This window comes from Bos grunniens, chromosome 24 (assembly GCF_055505025.1).
Source record: "Bos grunniens cultivar Pamir isolate PY7600 chromosome 24, Bosgru_T2T1.0, whole genome shotgun sequence".
NCBI lineage: Eukaryota > Metazoa > Chordata > Mammalia > Artiodactyla > Bovidae > Bos > Bos grunniens.
Window position 1 is genome coordinate 25,103,589 of NC_141188.1, and position 18,569 is coordinate 25,122,157.

The 18,569-nt window shown below is 37.3% G+C and overlaps 1 protein-coding gene across 4 annotated transcripts in view; it reads right to left on the bottom strand.

Annotated features, from left to right (window-relative positions):
* The window catches only part of ASXL3 (ASXL transcriptional regulator 3), a 196,997-nt gene that overhangs the window by 75,109 nt on the left and 103,319 nt on the right, over window positions 1–18,569 (bottom strand). For all 4 annotated transcript variants that reach the window (XM_086372262.1, XM_086372265.1, XM_086372263.1 and 1 more), the window contains 3 exons: window positions 16,534–16,651; window positions 15,461–15,580; window positions 1,728–1,891 (listed from right to left, as the gene is read on the bottom strand). In XM_086372262.1, coding sequence (XP_086228388.1) covers window positions 1,728–1,891; window positions 15,461–15,580; window positions 16,534–16,651 — 402 coding nt within the window. The remainder of the gene's footprint in view (window positions 1–1,727; window positions 1,892–15,460; window positions 15,581–16,533; window positions 16,652–18,569) is intronic.

The following is an 18,569-nucleotide window of genomic DNA, read 5'->3' on the forward strand; positions in this document are numbered from 1 at the left end:
CTTAGCAGCTAAACCACATTCCTTTTCAAGTTCAATGCTATTCCTCAAATTCAAGCCCTCACTTTGCCTTCTGGAACAACTAAAATGACTTTCTAACAACCCTTTCCACTTTCATGCTTCCCATCTCTAACATTCCCTTTTCAGTATTGCCAGAATAATTTTCTTAAGAAGTAGTGATCTTATTACACAGCTCTGCTCAAAAGCCCTCAATGGCTTTGCATTGCAAACACAGCAAGAACACCGTTCAGACTTCTTAGCCTTATACTCAAAGCATCTTCTAAAATCGACTTCTAATTTGTCATTCCAGACCCATTGGTATTGCTGTTCCTATAATCCAGACTCCGCTCACAATTCACTTTTGATTTTGTATATTTGAATCTTTCACATAAAACACATCTCCACCTATTTCATTCAAATTCTGCCTCTACTTCTAGGCCCAATTCAAGGATCTTGAATTTGTCTGTGATTTTTTTTCCCTTCTACATATAAAAGTTCAATTTACTTTGTGCTTTTCTCTCTATGTTCACCTGTTTCTAACTCATATTTTCATTATTTAGGATTATAGCTTCTGTATCCAACTTGAGTGTATTTAATCACTGATTGAATAAATATGTAATAGGCACTTACTGTATTTCTGTTATTCAAAAGCACCAAATATTTATTATATTCAGAATATTGAATAAATTTCAAACAAAACTGCACAAAAATCAAAACAGTATTTTTCTAAAATGAACAATAATATCCACCAAATAGATACAAAAGAATGGTAGAAAACAGCAGCTCATCAAATTTTAAGTATGTATGAAAAAGTTGGTAAGTTAGAAGAAAAGAGAATCAAATAAAAAGCTAAGAATATTTGTTCAAAATAATATGGAAATATTGAATCAACCTTGCTCATATCAATTTATGGATGTGTCTCTAGTTTTGAGATGCAAATTTATAAACACATGCATAATATGTCCATCAACTGGGAACTACATACAGTGTCAACTCTTATTGAAATGAAAATTGCAAGGAAATGTTTCCTTAGTTACCATTTAATAATTTTTGTGAAATTTAATAAAAGTTTATGTGATGAAATATTTTTTTTCTTTTCAAAGCAAACAGCTTTAGAAGATGATTGATGCCTGCTATTATGAGTCTATATTTGTACTTCCTTATTTTAGAAGCTTTTCAAAAATACAAAAATACACTGAAAGCATTTCCAGTTCAACTAAATATAAAGATAAAACGTGATTATTTATAGGCAATCATATTCATGATGATAGACTTTCAGAAACCAACTCCAAACATAAATTTTAAATGCTTTTTGGAAAGAGTTGAGAATGAAAACATTTACATAATTTCTTAGAAACCCTGGCTTTTTATTGCTGCACTTCAATATTCCCTCAGGGCAAAGGAGCAGCTACTTCAAAGATTTATTTGATAATGGAACCTTTGATTTCTTTGTTTTTCCTTCCCAATGTGGGTAGGTCTGTTGTTTCCACTCTATGGCAATGTGCTATATTTTAAAATTTGAATTGGCTCACTAGTGATAATAAAAAATGAGTCTGTTTTGGCAGATTAAGCAAACACACCAATGCCAGCAATAAGTATATAAGTTACATAAATATACTAGACTATTACAAAACCATCCACTCAGGTATCAGTCATCTTCGATAACAGACCTGCCACTTCATAATGATATAACTGGTAACTGATATCAAATGTCTGAAACTTCTACTTACCTGCCTATCCACTTCTGGGAGCAAAAGCAGGAGGTACTGTTGAAAATGCTGAGGTAAGGAAGCAAATGTATGTTTATTTATTAATGCCCTCAAGTTAGTGTTGACAAGAATAGATCCCGGGGTTTCTATGTCAATGTCCTCAGCTTTGGTCCATTTCAAGTGTCCTGTGATAAATAAGCAAGAGGTATGAATTCACTATAGATTGGGAAAACATACACCTGTACACACACATAAAATGTATACTGAAGGTATATATATATTCAATAATGTACTTAATTGTGTCTCTTTTCAGAGTGACATTTCAGAAGAAAATCTCCAAAGCTTCTTTGCGTTTCTATCTTGCCTTAGTTGCCTTTAATTTTCATAATGTCTACTTCACTCAATACCATCTGTTTATTTAACCCAACATAGCACCAGGTCTAGATAAAGTTGATAAAGATATCTGGAATGCAGCATTAAAAATGAGTCAAAAATGCAGGATAGAGCAAAAATACAGGGAATAGATTAAGTAGTCAGGATGCACATTTATAGGAGTTTGAGAACGAAAAAACACAGCAGATCACAGAGGGGCAATATTTGAAGAGCAAATGTCTCTCCAAGTTTTAGAACTAAAAAATGACAAGAGTCCTCAGAAAAAGCAACACACCAAATCACAAAAAGGATAAATACTCATTCCTTCATCTGATGTGTTGAAACAGCAAAATATCAAAAATAAAAAGAGTATCTTAAAATTATTTTGAGCAAAAACAGATTACCCGCAAAGAGATCAATATAAGACCCAAGAATCACATTACCAATAAATAACAGATGACAATGAAATATCTTCAAAGGGACAAAAGAAAATACGTTTTGATCTAGAATTTAATTAATAAAAATGTCCCTCTAAATGGCAATGATAGCAATGATATAAGAATATTTTCAGTACTATCCAAAATGGAAATTCTCTCAGATATGCAGATGAGACCACACTAATGACAGAAACAGAAGAGGAACTAAAGAGCCTCTTGATGAGGGTGAAAGAATAGAGTAAAAAGCTGGCTTAAAACTCAGCATTCAAAAAAAACCTAACATGGTGACATCTGGTCCCATCACTTCATGGAAATAGATGAAGAAAAAGTGGAAACAGTAACAGATTTTATTTTCTTGGGCTCCAAAATCACTGCCAATGGTGACTGCAGCCACAAAATTAAAAGATTTTTTCTTCTTGGAAGAAAAGCTATGACAGACCTAGGCAGTGTATTAAAAAGCAGAGACATCACTTTGCTGACAAAGGTCCGTATAGTCAAAGTTATGGCTTTTCTGTAGTCACGTACAGATGTGAGAGCTGGACCATAAAGAAGGCTGAGTGCTGAAGAATTGATGCTTTCAAATTGTGGTGCTGGAGAAGATTCTTGAGAGTCCTTTGGACTGCAAGGAGATTAAACCAGTCAATCCTAAAGGAAATCAACCCTGAATATTCATTGGAAGGACTGATGCTGAAGCTGAAGCTCCAATACTTTGGCCACCTGATGCAAAGAGCCAACTCATTGGAAAAAGACCGTGATGCTGGGAAAGATTGAGCACAAGAGTACAAAGGGGCAACAGAGGATGAGAAGGCTGGATGGCATCACTCTCTCAATGGACATGAGTTTGAGCAAACTTGGGAGATAGTGAAGGATAGGGAAGCCTGGAGTACTGCAATTCATGCGGTTACAAAGAGACAGACACAACTTAGCAACTGAATAATAGTCCCTTAGAGAATCATGCTGAAAAATCACTAGTGCATGCTTTTAACAAACAAAGAAATTAACTCAAAGAAAGAATGGGTGGGTTGCAGAAGTAATAAAAAACCAGAAGATGAATAGACATGAGTAACTCCAAATAAATACTAACAGAGGAAAATAAAACTAACATGAATTAAAATGGAAAAAAGAAAAAGAAAACAGTACACAATTGCATGAGAGATGATACAGTGTGATTGAAATGAGAATGCTATATAACTCTGGCACTGTTTGAGAACAAAAGAGATACCATCTAGTTTTTAACTTTGTTAAAACTCTATAGGTAGAGTCTACAGGTGTCACTGGGAAAAATGAAAGACTTAGAACTTCCAAATAAATTCCTGGAAAGAAAACTCAATCACATGAAGTCATTAAAAAAATTTAATTAAGTCCAACACAATAAAAAAATATACAAGTGGATTTTCATATTAGTTTTTAAAAGTAACACAATCCAATTATATGCTGCCTTACAAGAGATACACTTAAAATAACGATCAAGAAAACCAAAAACGAGGAGAAAAACTCAAAACAGCAGGAAGACATTGAACACAACAAGAAAAGCAAAACTATAATATTAACATCAGATAAAGATAAAGCTTTAGAAAAAAAAAACAAAAAAACCTTTTTTGGAGTAAGAAAATAATTCCTTAGGTATAAAATGAATTCACTGGGAAAATACAATGACCTTAAGCCTGGATCCATTTAAACTGCATAACATTCAAAATTTAAAATTGAGATAATTAAAAATAGAAATTGGCACTCCATAATGCTAATGGGATATCTGGACATATTTTATCAGACAGCAGATGGTGAAGAAGCTGCCTGCAATACAGGAGACTTGGGTTCAATCCCTGGGTCAGGAAAATCTCCTGAAGAAGGGAATGGCTACCTACTCCAGGATTCTTTCCTGGGAAATCTCATGGACAGAGGAGCCTGCTGGGCTACAGTCCATGGGGTCACAAAGAGCTGGACATGACTAAGTGACTAACATTGAGGTAACAGGTAAAAAACTTGTCTTAAGAATGAAGAAGACTTTAAAAACTCTATAATCAATCTTAAACCAATGAATTTAAGCACTGAACTAAAGCATTTTCTTTTAGTCAGCACTCAAGAAACAGTTTAAAAAAAATACCCAAAACAGACCTGTGAGTCTCAACAAATACTGAAAAATAATAGAAAATCTCATCTCTCTATCCACAAAGAAGTAAACTTAGATATCAATAACAGAAATGTAGCAACTCTTTGGTCTTCCCACACCCATTATATGTTTGGAAACTTGGAAGCAAACTTACAAGTAACTCATAAGTTAAAAAATTTTGTAATGGAAATTACAAAATATTTAGATTCTAAGTGACATGCCAAAATTTGTAAAAAGCAGCTAAATTGGTTATAAAGATAAATTGTGCATATTTAAGAGAAGAAAAAATACTGAAAATTCAAGAGTTGAGTGTGCAAATCAAGAAGTTAATGAATGAACTATAGAATAAAAACTGAAAAAGAAAGACTGTAAAGAAGCAGAATGGATATTCATAAATAGAAAAGAACAATTATGACCATCAAGAACAGATAAAGGATTTTTTCATTAACAATAAAACAGGTATACCTCTAAAGAGAGATAGCTTAAATAAACATTAATAGGAATAAAAGATAGGCATATAATTTGAGGTATAGTATAGATTCAAAGGCAAATACAATGAAAATTAGATTTAAAAAAGTATGTGTGTGTGGATGCTCAGTCGTGTTAGACTGATGGCAGGCTCCTCTGTCCATGGAATTTTCCAGGCAAGAATGCTGGAGTGGGTTGCCATTTCCTTCTCAAGGGAATCATCCTGACCCAGGGATTGAACCTGCATCTCTTGCATCTCCTGCCCTGGCTGAGATAGATGTAAAAAGCATACTACTATGATTTTAGCCAATACTTTTGAACACATCCCCGGTGGCTAAGATGGTAAAGAGTCTGCCTACAATGCAGGAGACCCAGGTTCGATCCCTGGGTTGGGAAGATCCTTCGGAGAAGGATGGCAACCCACTCCAGTACTCCTCCCTGGAAAATCCCAGGGACGGAGGAGCCTGGTAGGCTACAGTCCATGGGGTCACAGAGTCGGACAGGACTGAGTGACTTCACTTTCATCACAGACTCTTCAGTTAAAACTTTACGGTTCCCTGGTGGCTCAGACGCTAAAGCATCTGTCTACAGTGTGGGAGACCCAGGTTCAATCCCTGGGTCGGGAAGATCTCCTGGAGAAGGAAATGGCAACCCACTCCAGTATTCTTGCCTGGAAAATCCCATGGACGGAGGAGCCTGGTAGGGTACAGTCCATGGGGTCGCAAAGAGTCGGACATGACTTCACTTTCACTTTTGAACAGATAAACTAAAATATTTCAAGTTCACAAATTTTCAAATTATATTAAAAATAGCAAGCCTCAATAAATTTGTGTAAATTCTTATAAAATAAATAAAAAACCCTCCTACTCAAAGTGTACACACATCACATATTACAAACAGCTCTGAAGACTAATTTTACCAATACATCAAGCAACTCTCCCACCACTTATATAGATATATATTCTAGAGAATAAGTAAAGAAAGAAAGCTCTTAAATTTACTTTATGAAATTAATATAACTTATTTCAAAATAAGGACATACAAGGATAATACAAGAGAGAATTTGTGGCCAATCTCACTTAGAAACACAAAAATGTACAACAATTTTATCAATTAAAAAAAAAATCTAAAGGATTCCCAAAAAACTCCTGACATTTGTTAGGAGTGAAGTCAAATGTATGTTTGATTACAGATGTATGTTTGATACAGATGTATGTTTGATTAGCATCTTTATTTTTCTACATATTTAAAGTGTTTCACAGGAAAATAAAATAGACTACAAGGAGAAAGGAATCAGGAAGAAGTTATTTTTTCTCAGCAGGGGAGGCAAAGGCAAAACTTAGAGACAGAAATGCTGAAAATATAGAAAAGGAACCTGCTTAATTCTAATCCATGAGAGGAAGTTGGGGTCATTTACCAAGGGTGACTTTGGGAGGGAGTATTGGGGAAATGGGAAAATTGTAAAACCTTAGAAACATGTTACAGACAATGTGAGAAGTCAAACTTATGCTGTTGGTTACTATCTGGCATGGTTCAAAATATTTAAGAGTATCATAGGGAAAAAAAGAAAGATTCAGAGAGGTACATGACAAAATCAAAAAACAAGATCTATTTCAAAGATGTCCATTGAAGCAAAACTAGCTTTATAATTTCAGAACAAAGACAGAGCAGATGAACTTATTGCTAAATTTGTCACCACACAGGATGTTTAATCCCATTTTAATTATCCTAACATACTTATTCTTAATTGGCTTAAGAACAAGCTCATTATATCTGATCTTTTCTTATAGCTGACTTATCTTATCAAAGCTGGTACCTCACCTCCCTAATCAGAGGAAGAAAAGATGCAGTTATCTTAGTGTCTAATTCCTGGACACAGGCAAATTTGGCCTTGGAATACAGAATGAAGCAGGGTAAAGGCTAACAGAGTTTTGCCAAGAGAATGCACTGATCATAGCAAACACCCTCTTCCAACAACACAAGAGAAGACTCTACACATGGACATCACCAGATGGTCAACACCGAAATCAGATTGATTATATTCTTTGCAGCCAAAGATGGAGAAGCTCTATACAGTCAGCAAAAACAAGACCAGGAGCTGACTGTGGCTCAGACCATGAACTCCTTATTGCCAAATTCAGACTTAAACTGAAGAAAGTAGGGAAAACCACTAGACCATTCAGGTATGACCTAAATCAAATCCCTTATGATTATACAGTGGAAGTGAGAAATAGATTTAAGGGACTAGATCTGATAGAGTGCCTGATGAACTATGGACGAAGGTTCGTGACATTGTACATGAGACAGGGATCAAGGCCATCCCCATGGAAAAGAAATGCAAAAAAGCAAAATGGCTGTCTGGGGAGGCCTTACAAATAGCTGTAAAAAGAAGAGAAGTGAAAAGCAAAGGAGAAAAGGAAAGATAGAAGCATCTGAATGCAGAGTTCCAAAGAACAGCAAGAAGAGATAAGAAAGCCTTCCTCAGCAATCAATGAAAAGAAATAGAGGAAAACAACAGAATGGGAAAGACTAGAGATCTCTTCAAGAAAATTAGAGATACCAAGGGTACATTTCATGCAAAGATGGGCTCGATAAAGGACAGAAATCGTATGGATCTAACAGAAGCAGAAGATATTAAGAAGAGGTGGCAAGAATACACAGAAGAACTGTACAAAACAGGGCTTCACGACCCAGATAATCACAATGGTGTGATCACTGACCTAGAGCCAGACATCCTGGAATGTGAAGTCAAGTGGGCCTTAGAAAGCATCACTATGAACAAAGCTAGTGGAAGTGATGGAATTTCAGTTGAGCTATTTCAAATCCTGAAAGATGATGCTGTGAAAGTGCCGCACTCAATGTGCCAGCAAATTTGGAAAACTCAGCAGTGACCACAGGACTGGAACAGGTCAGTTTTCATCCCAATCCCAAAGAATGGCAATGCCAAAGAATGCTCAAACTACCGCACAATTGTACTCATCTCACATGCTAGTAAAGTAATGCTCAAAATTCTCCAAGCCAGGCTTCAGCAATACGTGACCCGTGAACTTCCAGATGCTCAAGCTGGTTTTAGAAAAGGCAGAGGAACCAGAGATCAAATTGCCAACATCTGCTGGATTATGGAAAAAGTAAGAGAGTTCCAGAAAACCATTTATGTCTGTTTTATTGACTATGCCAAAGCCTTTGACTGTGTGGATCACAATAAACTGTGGAAAATTCTGAAAGAGATGGGAATACCAGACCACCTGACCTGCCTCTTGAGAAACCTATATGCAGGTCAGGAAGCAACAGTTAGAACTAGACATGGAACAACAGACTGGTTCCAAATCAGGAAAGGAGTTCGTCAAGTCTGTATATTGTCACCCTGCTTATTTAACTTCTATGCAGAGTACATCATAAGAAACGCTGGGCTGGAGGAAGCATAAGCTAGAATCAAGAATGATGCTGGGAGAAATCTCAATAACCTCAGATATGCAGATGACACCACCCTTATGGCAGAAAGTGAAGAGGAACTCAAAAGCCTCTTGATGAAAGTGAAAAGTGGAGAGTGAAAAAGTGGGCTTAAAGCTCAACATTCAGAAAACGAAGATCATGGCATTCGGTCCCATCACTTCATGGGAAATAGATGGGGCAACAGTGGAAACAGTGTCAGACTTTATTTTTTTGGGCTCCAAAATCACTGCAGATGGTGACTGCAGCCATGAAATTTAAAGACGCTTACTCCTTAGAAGAAAAGTTATGACCCACCTAGACAGCATATTCAAAAGCAGAGACATTACTTTGCCAACAAATGTCCGTCTAGTCAAGGCTATGGTTTTTGCAGTGGTCATGTATGGATGTGAGAGTTGGACTGTGAAGAAAGCTGAGCACTGAAGAATTGATGCTTTTGAACTGTGGTGTTGGAGAAGACTCTTGAGAGTCCCTTGGACTTCAAGGAGATCCAACCAGTCCATTCTGAAGGAGATCAGTCCTGGGTGTTCATTAGAAGGAATGATGCTAAAGCTGAAACTCTAGTACTTTGGCCACCTCATGAGAAGAGTTGACTCATTGGGAAAGACTGATGCTGGGAGGGATTGGGGGCAGGAGGAGAAGGGGACAACAGAGGATGAGATGGCTGGATGGCATCACCGACTCGATGGACGTGAGTTTGAGTGAATTCCGGGAGTTGGTGATGGACAGGGAGGCCTGGCATGCTGGCACTTCATGGGGTTGCAAAGAGTTGGACACGACTGAGCGACTGAACTGAACTGAACTGAAAGTATAAAGTAGTTGAAGTCCAGAGAAACAGAGAAGGGACAACTGTCAAACTGCCGCACTAAGTGTCTATACTACTAAAGACAACATTAGGAGTCAATAAAATCATGGGAAAGCGTCTGATCGGGGTCAGGGGAATTATTGTAACCAAAGGGAGTTTGAAGAGCATCAATCTGAGTAAAGGTGGCAGACTCTGGAGCTCTTGTTGGCTTAAAACTTCCTATTTTCCAGAAGGGAAATCCCACAGGATTAGAACATAAAATGTCCACAGGAGATACACTCAAGCAGAGGGAAGGAGCCCATCAAAGAGGCAGACCAAAGCCTTATGTTACAAGAACTGCCCAAAGAAATACAGAAAGAGTTCAAAATCAAAGAGTTCTTCATCGTCTCAAAAAAATTACAGAGGAATAGATTCTGAAAGAGCTCAGTGAAGAAAAGCAGGCTTTTGAAGAGTGAAGTCTAAAGAAAAAATAATTATCAGAGGGCAAAATCTAGCCATCTACAACCTAAATCGAGTACCTTTCACAAAATGAAGAGACTGTAAAAATTCTATCAGGGAGCATTGACTCGATTACAATACAGTACCATGAGGTTAGTGACAAACAGGGATTATGGTAAAAAAAATAGATTTTTAAATGTTAATAATCTTGATGGACTCTTTGCGACCCTATGGACTATACAGTCCATGGAATTCTCCAGGTCAGAATACTGGAGTGGGTAGTCGCTGCCTTCTCCAGGGGATCTTCCCAACCCAGGGATTGAACCCAGGTCTGCCACATTGCAGCCAGATTCTTTACCAGCTTAGCCACCAGGGAAGCCCATTTAAAAAATAACATAACGAAAACATGGAGGTAAGTGGGATTGTAAGTGCAATTATCTCCCCCTCCTTCAAAATATATTAGCCAAAGTTTGAGTAGTTAAAAAAATTATCACTTCTATTTCAGTCTGTCACATTTTAACAGCTTTGGAGAGAACTTTCAGATATGAATACATCTTGTGGCAATGTTTAGCGATTTTGTTTTTGGTTTTACTTTCATTCTTTTTTATTATTCAGGCCAAACTTAATTAAATTTAGTATTTTTAATTAAAATGGTATAATTTGGTTTTTCTAAGATGACCTCTGACTATGGCTACACATTAGGAGATGTCAAATAGTATTTATAAAACAACAGGGAAAGTTATTGTTGATGACAGGATTTCGGGTTACTATTCAATTTTTTTACTTTCCTACATTAATTTATCTTAAAAGTACGTAACGTTTATGAAACCAGCAAAGTTGTAATTCTTCACTACGAAAAGATTAAACCTAATAAAATATACTGGAATGAATCCCAGAAGTTGGGCTCACTGAGGACATTTATTAAAATCCCCTCAGAGACATCCATTAGAAGCTTGAATTTGTTTAGCAAGCACTTTTTAAACTCCTACTGTGTGACTAGGAAGGAAGAAGCATAATTATAAATGGTATAGGTCAACGACCTCTAATTCAAGGAACTTACATTTTAGTTATGGAAATATACAAGAAATTAATACCAAAAAAGTGGTAAGAAAGATTATCATTAGTAATTTTTTGTAAATTCCATAATCCATCTCTCAGAAAACTCCATAGGTGAGGTTTTATATGTGTTTTATCCTTTGCTAAGATAAGGATATGTATGGGCTTCCCTGGTGGCTGAGTTGGTAAAAAATCTGCCTGCAAAGCAGGAGACCTGGATTTGATCTGTGGGCCTGGAAGATCCCCTGGAGAAGGAAATGGAAACCCTCTCCAGTATTATTACCTGGGAAATCCCATGGACAGAGGAGCCTGGAGGGCTACAGTCCATGGGGTCACAAGAGTCGAACATGACTTAGTGACTAAACCACCACCAAGATAATGATAAAGGACATTAAAACAACTGATTAGGCAAAAAAAACCCATATACTTCAAACTCCATTTTCAGTCAGAACCTACCTTACATCTCACTGATGTGGTTTTTCCACCTAGTTGTTTGGTGGTCTAATACCATACTGATTTTCAAGCCCTGAGATAATAAAAAGGGGCCTTGTAGATACTGTTAGTTTGTTTTTGTGCATGTCAGATTAGAATTTTCTACCATGCATGATTCAGAAATGGGAGAGGGACCAGCAAGGTTTCGGTTGTTTTTTAATATAACATCATCGGAGTTTTTTAATAATAACATCATCGGATCTTTAGATCCATTTTCTTTTTCAACTGCACTCACTCAGAGTAACCCACGTCACCATGTCAGCCAGAGAGCTACTCGGAGAAATAGCCTTGTAATTTTTATACAAAACCCTGGCAAAGAACAAATAAGATAAAACAGAAAAGAAAAAAGAAAAAAAACTATGTGAAAAGTAATGGGTTCCCAAGCTGAGTGCTATCAATATTTCTCATAAGAATTTCAAGATCACTATCAGAACTGGAACAGCTGAGGGATACGGAAGCTTTATTATTATTACTACTATAATACTGTCAATGCTGCTGCCATTACCACCGCCACCACCATTGTGTGCTCCTAACCCTCCCCAGAAAGCTGGCCTGTGAAGGAACCGGAGGAGGGCTGTACTGGGGTCTGTCCTTTACTGCAGGGTCCTCGGGGAAACACTGGGATTCACCGTGTCCTGGGCTACATATATTTAGATTCCAAGATCCTGTTGAAACCTATTACCTTGGACAGGGTGCCTATTCCACTACTGGACAAATTAAGTAATTGCCAAAGACCAACAGGAAGCATTCAGGGACAACTAGGAGTATTTTATGTCCTGTAAGGATAAACTGACAATGAGGATCAAACTCTAGACTTAACAGTCTGAAGTCTAATTTGGACTGGATTTAATTTCAGAATTATCAGCTGAAGGCAGAATAGACTTACAGCATTTATTTTCATTCAGAATGATTTCAACAGGCTAGGACTATGTAGTTATCTCTCCATAGAGAAGACAAAGAGGGTTAAAGCTACATTTCTAAAATTGTGTGAATTAGATGTCTCACTGGTGGGAGAGGCAGATGACTGTATCTCGCTGGCTAAGGAGTGTTGGGTGGGCTCATCTGGTTTTGCATTCACCCTGTGTCGGTTCAACAAAGAAAGACCTTCCCGAAGAAGCACAGGGTCATTCTTATTCAACTACAAGTAACTACCCTACTATGCAGAAAACTACAGGATGCCTCACTCATCAAGACAAATATACTTGCCATCCTGTTACTTATAAATAACTCGCTGAAAACGTATTCAACACCTACTAAATGAGACAGACATAATGGGTGCGGAAAGTACTACCAAGATAGATGGGAAAGTCACTGCTTCTAAGGAAGTAACAACTTCATGGCAAAGAGTGGGAAGCAAAATGTACATATATATATGACATATATATATATATAAGTAATAAAACCATCCTGATTCTAAAATGTTGCACAGCACACAGAATCTTTTACTCTGTAAGATCCCTAAGGTCACGGAACATCAGAAACATCACTTCCTACAAGAGACGTGGGATACTATCTGGAGATGGTTACATTTAAGGCCGTTTTACTTTCTTTTGACATGTTTTCACTTATCATTCTATAGTGCTGGGCATACACGGGAGGCTTAATCAGTACTACCGACTTCACCTGCACAAAAGAAGCCACTGTATTCAGCTGGCTGCTGGGTTAGTCAGTCAGTCACAGTTCCTTCCTAGTAATAAACTTCAGGTAACTTTTGACAGATTTTTACATTAATTGATTTATTTTAAATCCCACCTTCTTCCTCTGTCTGATTTTACAGGATCAGCCAGAAAATCTGTTAGTTGCTAGCTCTCCTTGTGTATGTAACTAGGGTTCCTACATTTTAACGCCCATGGCAGGCTCATCACATCATGGACGCTATGCTGCTCTTCATTGGTGCCCACAGGTCTAGGCAGACTAGACATTCAGAACATATCCCCAAATAACAGTTTAGATTTTGGGAGCCAGCCAGTCCCAGCTTAGATCTTTAGCCATGTCATTTATGGACAACCTCCTTCACCCTCTGGCCCTCAGTTTATTCGGGTGCAAAATAAAAATCATTTTATTGTATATAATTGAAGTAAATGAGATAACATGGCAAAGTATCTAGTCGTTGTTTAGTAGCTAAGTCATGTCCAACTCTTCTGTGGCCCCATGGAATGTAGCCTCCCAGGCCCCTCTGTTCATGGGATTTTTCCAGGCAAGGATACTGGAGTGGGTTGCCATTTCCTTCTCCAGAGCATCTTCCCCACACAGGGATCGAACCCGGGTCTCCTGCATTGGCAGGCGAATTCTCTAACACTGAGCCACCAGGGAAGCCCCACAGAACCTAGACCACTGCATTAAATACAGGGAGTGGGTAAGATTTTACCCTTCCATTCCTTCCTTAAAGTAGCTTCATTATTTCTAGTACTCTGTAGTCTAATAAAAAGCAGGTTAAAAAGAACTTAGTGGTCTCTCTCCTTTATCACCTTTTAAATTTGCTAGCAAACAAGCCAAAATACCTTTACTGCTTTTTGTTAATGCGTAAGACGTTTAGTGGCATGCAGGATTCCTAGGTTATGACAATTAAAACAAAAGATCCTGACTGAAGACCCAAACATCTGACAGGATCATGAAAAGAGTACAAGCCTTGCTTACCTCCCAGCCCTGAAGGCATCTAAGTAAAGGAATGAAGAGGTCCCCGTGCCTTGAATTTTCTTAAACTCATGATATAGTGTTGACTTTCCTGAGGTTGGTAGCACACAGATTTAACAGATGGTCACTGACTTTTTAATTACTTAAGGTATCATAACGATGTTTTGGGTGGCTTTTCTTTTTAGTATATTCTTTACATATCACTCTCCCATTACACTTTTCAACTTCAGAAGCTACTTAAAATACTTTAGAAAACTCAAAAATTAGGGGGAAAATGTCAATATATATTCGGAGAAGGCAATGGCAACCCACTCAATATATATGTAGGTATGGCTATACACTAACTTACACATTTGGGGCCAGACAATAACTATAAAATGATTTAGCCTTGGAAACAATGAAAAAGATAATTATGCTATATTTAAAAAACTTAAAGCAAAAATAAATTCTGTTTTCCCAAAGATCTCTGATATAAGGCTATCTAAACCCTATTATAAAGACTTTACTGAAAATATGCTCCAGAATTTAACAAAATCTTGGTATACAGTTGGCAATCAATAAACCTTTACTCAATCAATAAATACATGGGTTAAAATCTTGCTTGAATTTTACAAACAGATAAACTCTGCAAATAAGAATTACCCTAAGTTGCCAAGAAAGTAAGTGGCAGAACCAGTAATAAAGTTCAGGTCAATAAATTTGTACTTTCTACCAACCATTTACAAAATGTTACAATGATCATTACCCTTACTCAGAGATAAAATAACTGAGAGAAATGAAGCCATTAGGTCCAGGCATCCAGTAAGGCAGGTTTGGTCTAGAATGTTAATGTTCCACCTAGGATATATTTATTTTCCTCTTTTTCAATTTTCATATTCCTTTTCCCCCTAATGCTGCTATTGATTTCCTGATGAAAAGTTATCAGGAAGGAAGTCTTCAGAAGAAAACCTGGGGCTGACTTGCAGAACCCAATATCTGGGTCTCCCACACTTCTCAGCAATTGTACACTGTTTTTCAGACAAGCACTATTGAATATTTCAAGGAGCATAAGATGAAAAGCAAGGCAGAGTAGTTTTACTGCAGCATATTCCGACAGTGTACTCTTTAGTTCAGTGAACGCTTTATAAAAGTTGCATTTCCCCCCTCCCCCCAGGACAGTGTATTCCAATAAAGTGAAACCAAGTAGCAGGAACAAAACACGGCACATTGGACTGAATCATGACTTGGCAGATAATTACTTGAATGCGTATATCATTTTAAATCCCTTATCGTTAGCCTCTGCTCCGTCCAGCGATATCATTCACAAATTTAGCAACATGCTTAAAATCATTCCACTGTAATATGTTGCCTTATTTAGCACCTTCTTTGGTTTAGATAAATTGGGAAGATTTAAAATTTTCCTTGTTTAACTATTAGAAGAAAGTTCCTATTATTCATTCAACAAGATTTAAATCTCTAAAATGAGAAATGTTATAGTCAATCGAACACTCACCTAAACCAGACTTTTTTAATCGCTTTAAGTGCTGACTTGTTTGTTTTCCAGTGGGAGATTTTTGCCCATGTTTCATTTCTTTATCTGAACTGTCTGCTTCACCATTTTTAGATTCAGATCCTAAAAGAGGAAATAGTTATTATGTCATTATGTTCCTCTTGCTGTCCTTGAAAAGAAAAATCTCAAATTGTTTTACCAACCATAGATACAATCTCCTTTTCTAAGAGTTAATACACTGCCTTTGGCCACAATCTGATTCCTCTACTGGATATAAAGAGAAAAGTCCAATAAATCAATCAAACAGAACAAAAAGCAAGAACAGATGGCCTAATAGTGGAGTCAAAAACACATTCACTGATCTGATAGCTTTTAAAAGAAACACTCAGATCTTTTGTGAAAATATATGAATACACTTCAACAATACTCTGCCACTTGGAGACGATGCAAGGCCAAGGGAGAAAGATGAAGGATGAAGAGGGAGAGATCATGCCTTTATGAATGACTTTACGTTGAAGCAGGAAGAGAAAACGCAAACATCAATCTGTAATAAATAGAATGGTCCATAGCCGAAAAAGTGACAGAAGGTAAATTAAAAGAAAAGGTCAGGGCTGCACTGAGGTGAGAAGAATGCTGCCAGAACACAAAAACTAATAAACGATTCCTAGACTTTGCAGCAGAGGATGGCAAAACAAATTCACACCCACAGAAGAACGGCTTTTGATGGCATTACACATCAGCATGTGGTCCAGCATTCGAGTTCAGCATTCACACAAAAGCCAAAGCAAGAGAAACCCAGCTAGCAGTACCGCACGTTTCCTTACATCTACTGACATTAGCAAACGAAGTCCTGTGATGATGAGCAAGACGTGCTTTTGCTTTTTTTTAAGCACAAAATGCCCGGTTAGGTTTGAATCACGGAAAGAGTTAAAGGCATTAAAAAAAAAAAAAAATTAAATGAAACCTCAAGTGGAAATAGTATTCAGTTTCAGAGAAAATTCATGACATCTCTCTCTCAGTGAGGAACTCTCCTCCAGGGAGTAACTGGCCAAGCATAGAATATTTTAGCTCTTTACCTGAAGGCGAATCCGACTGCTCATCAGACACCTTTAATGGTGTCAGAACCACACGAGGGACAGTCTTGTTTACCATCATTGAGACTCCATTTCTTCTCTTCTGCTGCTGCCTCAAAGCCTACAAAAACATCATAACAAAATAGAACAGAAACATATAATCAAAATGATTTCTCATAACTGAATTAAATGATCCACTTGTCTGTCATTAGATAGAACCTCTCAGACTTAAATTCCACAGAGTCACTCATTTGTCAAGACTCTTCAGCGTCAGCTTCCTGTCATTTTTCCCTCAAAAGCATAAAATCGGGCTTTGGCAGAGGGTAGAAACCTGAGACCACTTTCGGGAGAATTCTGAAAACCAAACAGCATGTGGAGGTTTGTGGTACCCGAGCGGTGGCTTGAGAGCCCATGGAATTGGAAACCATGACTCCCAAAGAAAAGAAATGTAAAATAAATGTTTCGCAACCAGGATAAAAATATATGTGTCTGCACTTCTCTTGCAGGTGCGTCCTCTCCAGTGGGCTGCTCAGTCAATCAAGTTAACACCGAGTGTCATCAGTATGTACAGCAGGTAAAGACTACAGTATTGATGCACTCACTCAGCCGTGGGGAGCGCTGCACAAAATCACTGAACATGGCAGGAATCATTTATTTCTGTGAAGGGAATCAGTCCTAATCTTGGAAACCTTGCAGCACTTGGCTCCTGTCTGCTTGACTTTGGGCATTAACCTTCAGAACACGAACATGATGGCGTTCTGGCAAATCCAGTGGCGGGGGGGTGAGGGGAGATTGATACGAGAATAAATTGCTCCAAATGGGAGTGCTTTGTGTTTCATAAATGAATCAGCCCTGGTGATGATAATGTAATAAAAAGACATTGAAAAGTTTTGAAATACAGCTTATCTAGCTGATCGTTTTATGCAGAAAATTACCCGTAATAAAAAGGGGCTTAAGCATACACAATTGAAGAGACATTAAATTCACAGTTCCAGGAATGCTAAAACTCCTCAAAAGGGTAAAAGGCTGACCACAGACAGTCTCCAACCTTTTTATTCCTGGTTTCTGTGTAATTTCTACCAATTTTATAACATCTCAGTTACTTGATTAATGTTCTTTGACCAATAATTGTCACCGTCTCCTGAAATGCTGTATTGACACTATAGCCCCCTGCTGACAGAAACAACACTATTTTATGTGCAAAGTGTTTTACCTGAATATCCAACTTGTTGACTGTAAAATTTAGAAATCAAATAATTACAGGTGTGTAAAACTAAATATCACTTAAATGAGATGAGATGAGAGTTAAAACCAGATGGGGAAGTGAATAGCTTAGGAAATCTCTTATAAATGATACTGTTGCTAATAATAATAGGGGACATTTTCTCTTCAATTCTTACATTTAAATGAGTTTATAAAGTACCAGCCACTTGGGGAGGGGGATGTGGGGGGGACAGGAGATACAAAGATGATAAAGATGCCATCCTCCTCATGATTTCATGTGCTATATAAAATATTTACAACATTTACTCTTTCATTAAGGTGTGTACACAATTGCATACATTTCTCTAGCCCTGCAATAAGAACTCCAAGCACTTTATAGACATTAACCTACAATCCAACATAAAACAATATAAGGCAAGGCAGTACCTTAAGTTACAATTAAGCCCACCTTTGCCCACTATATAAGACAAGACTTCCCAAAACAATTAAAACCTATATAAAGAGTGATCATTTTTTAGGAGTCTACATAGATTTCAAATTCTTCCTTTGGCAATCCTAATAGGTATTTTAAAAATATTCATTTAATGGCACGGTGGGGTGGTGTATTTTGGAAAATTTTGAAGTGATGATGAAAAGAAAAAAGAGATGATACAATCAGAGGCTTAGAAGCCAGAAGCACAAAGTCAAAGGTGACACATCTTTTTATAATGTTTGTGGTAAATAATTATTAAAATAACAAAAACGCTGTCCTCAAGTCTCACAGCTAAAACTCTATTATAGAAAAATTAGCAGTTGGACAGAAATAAATCAAGATA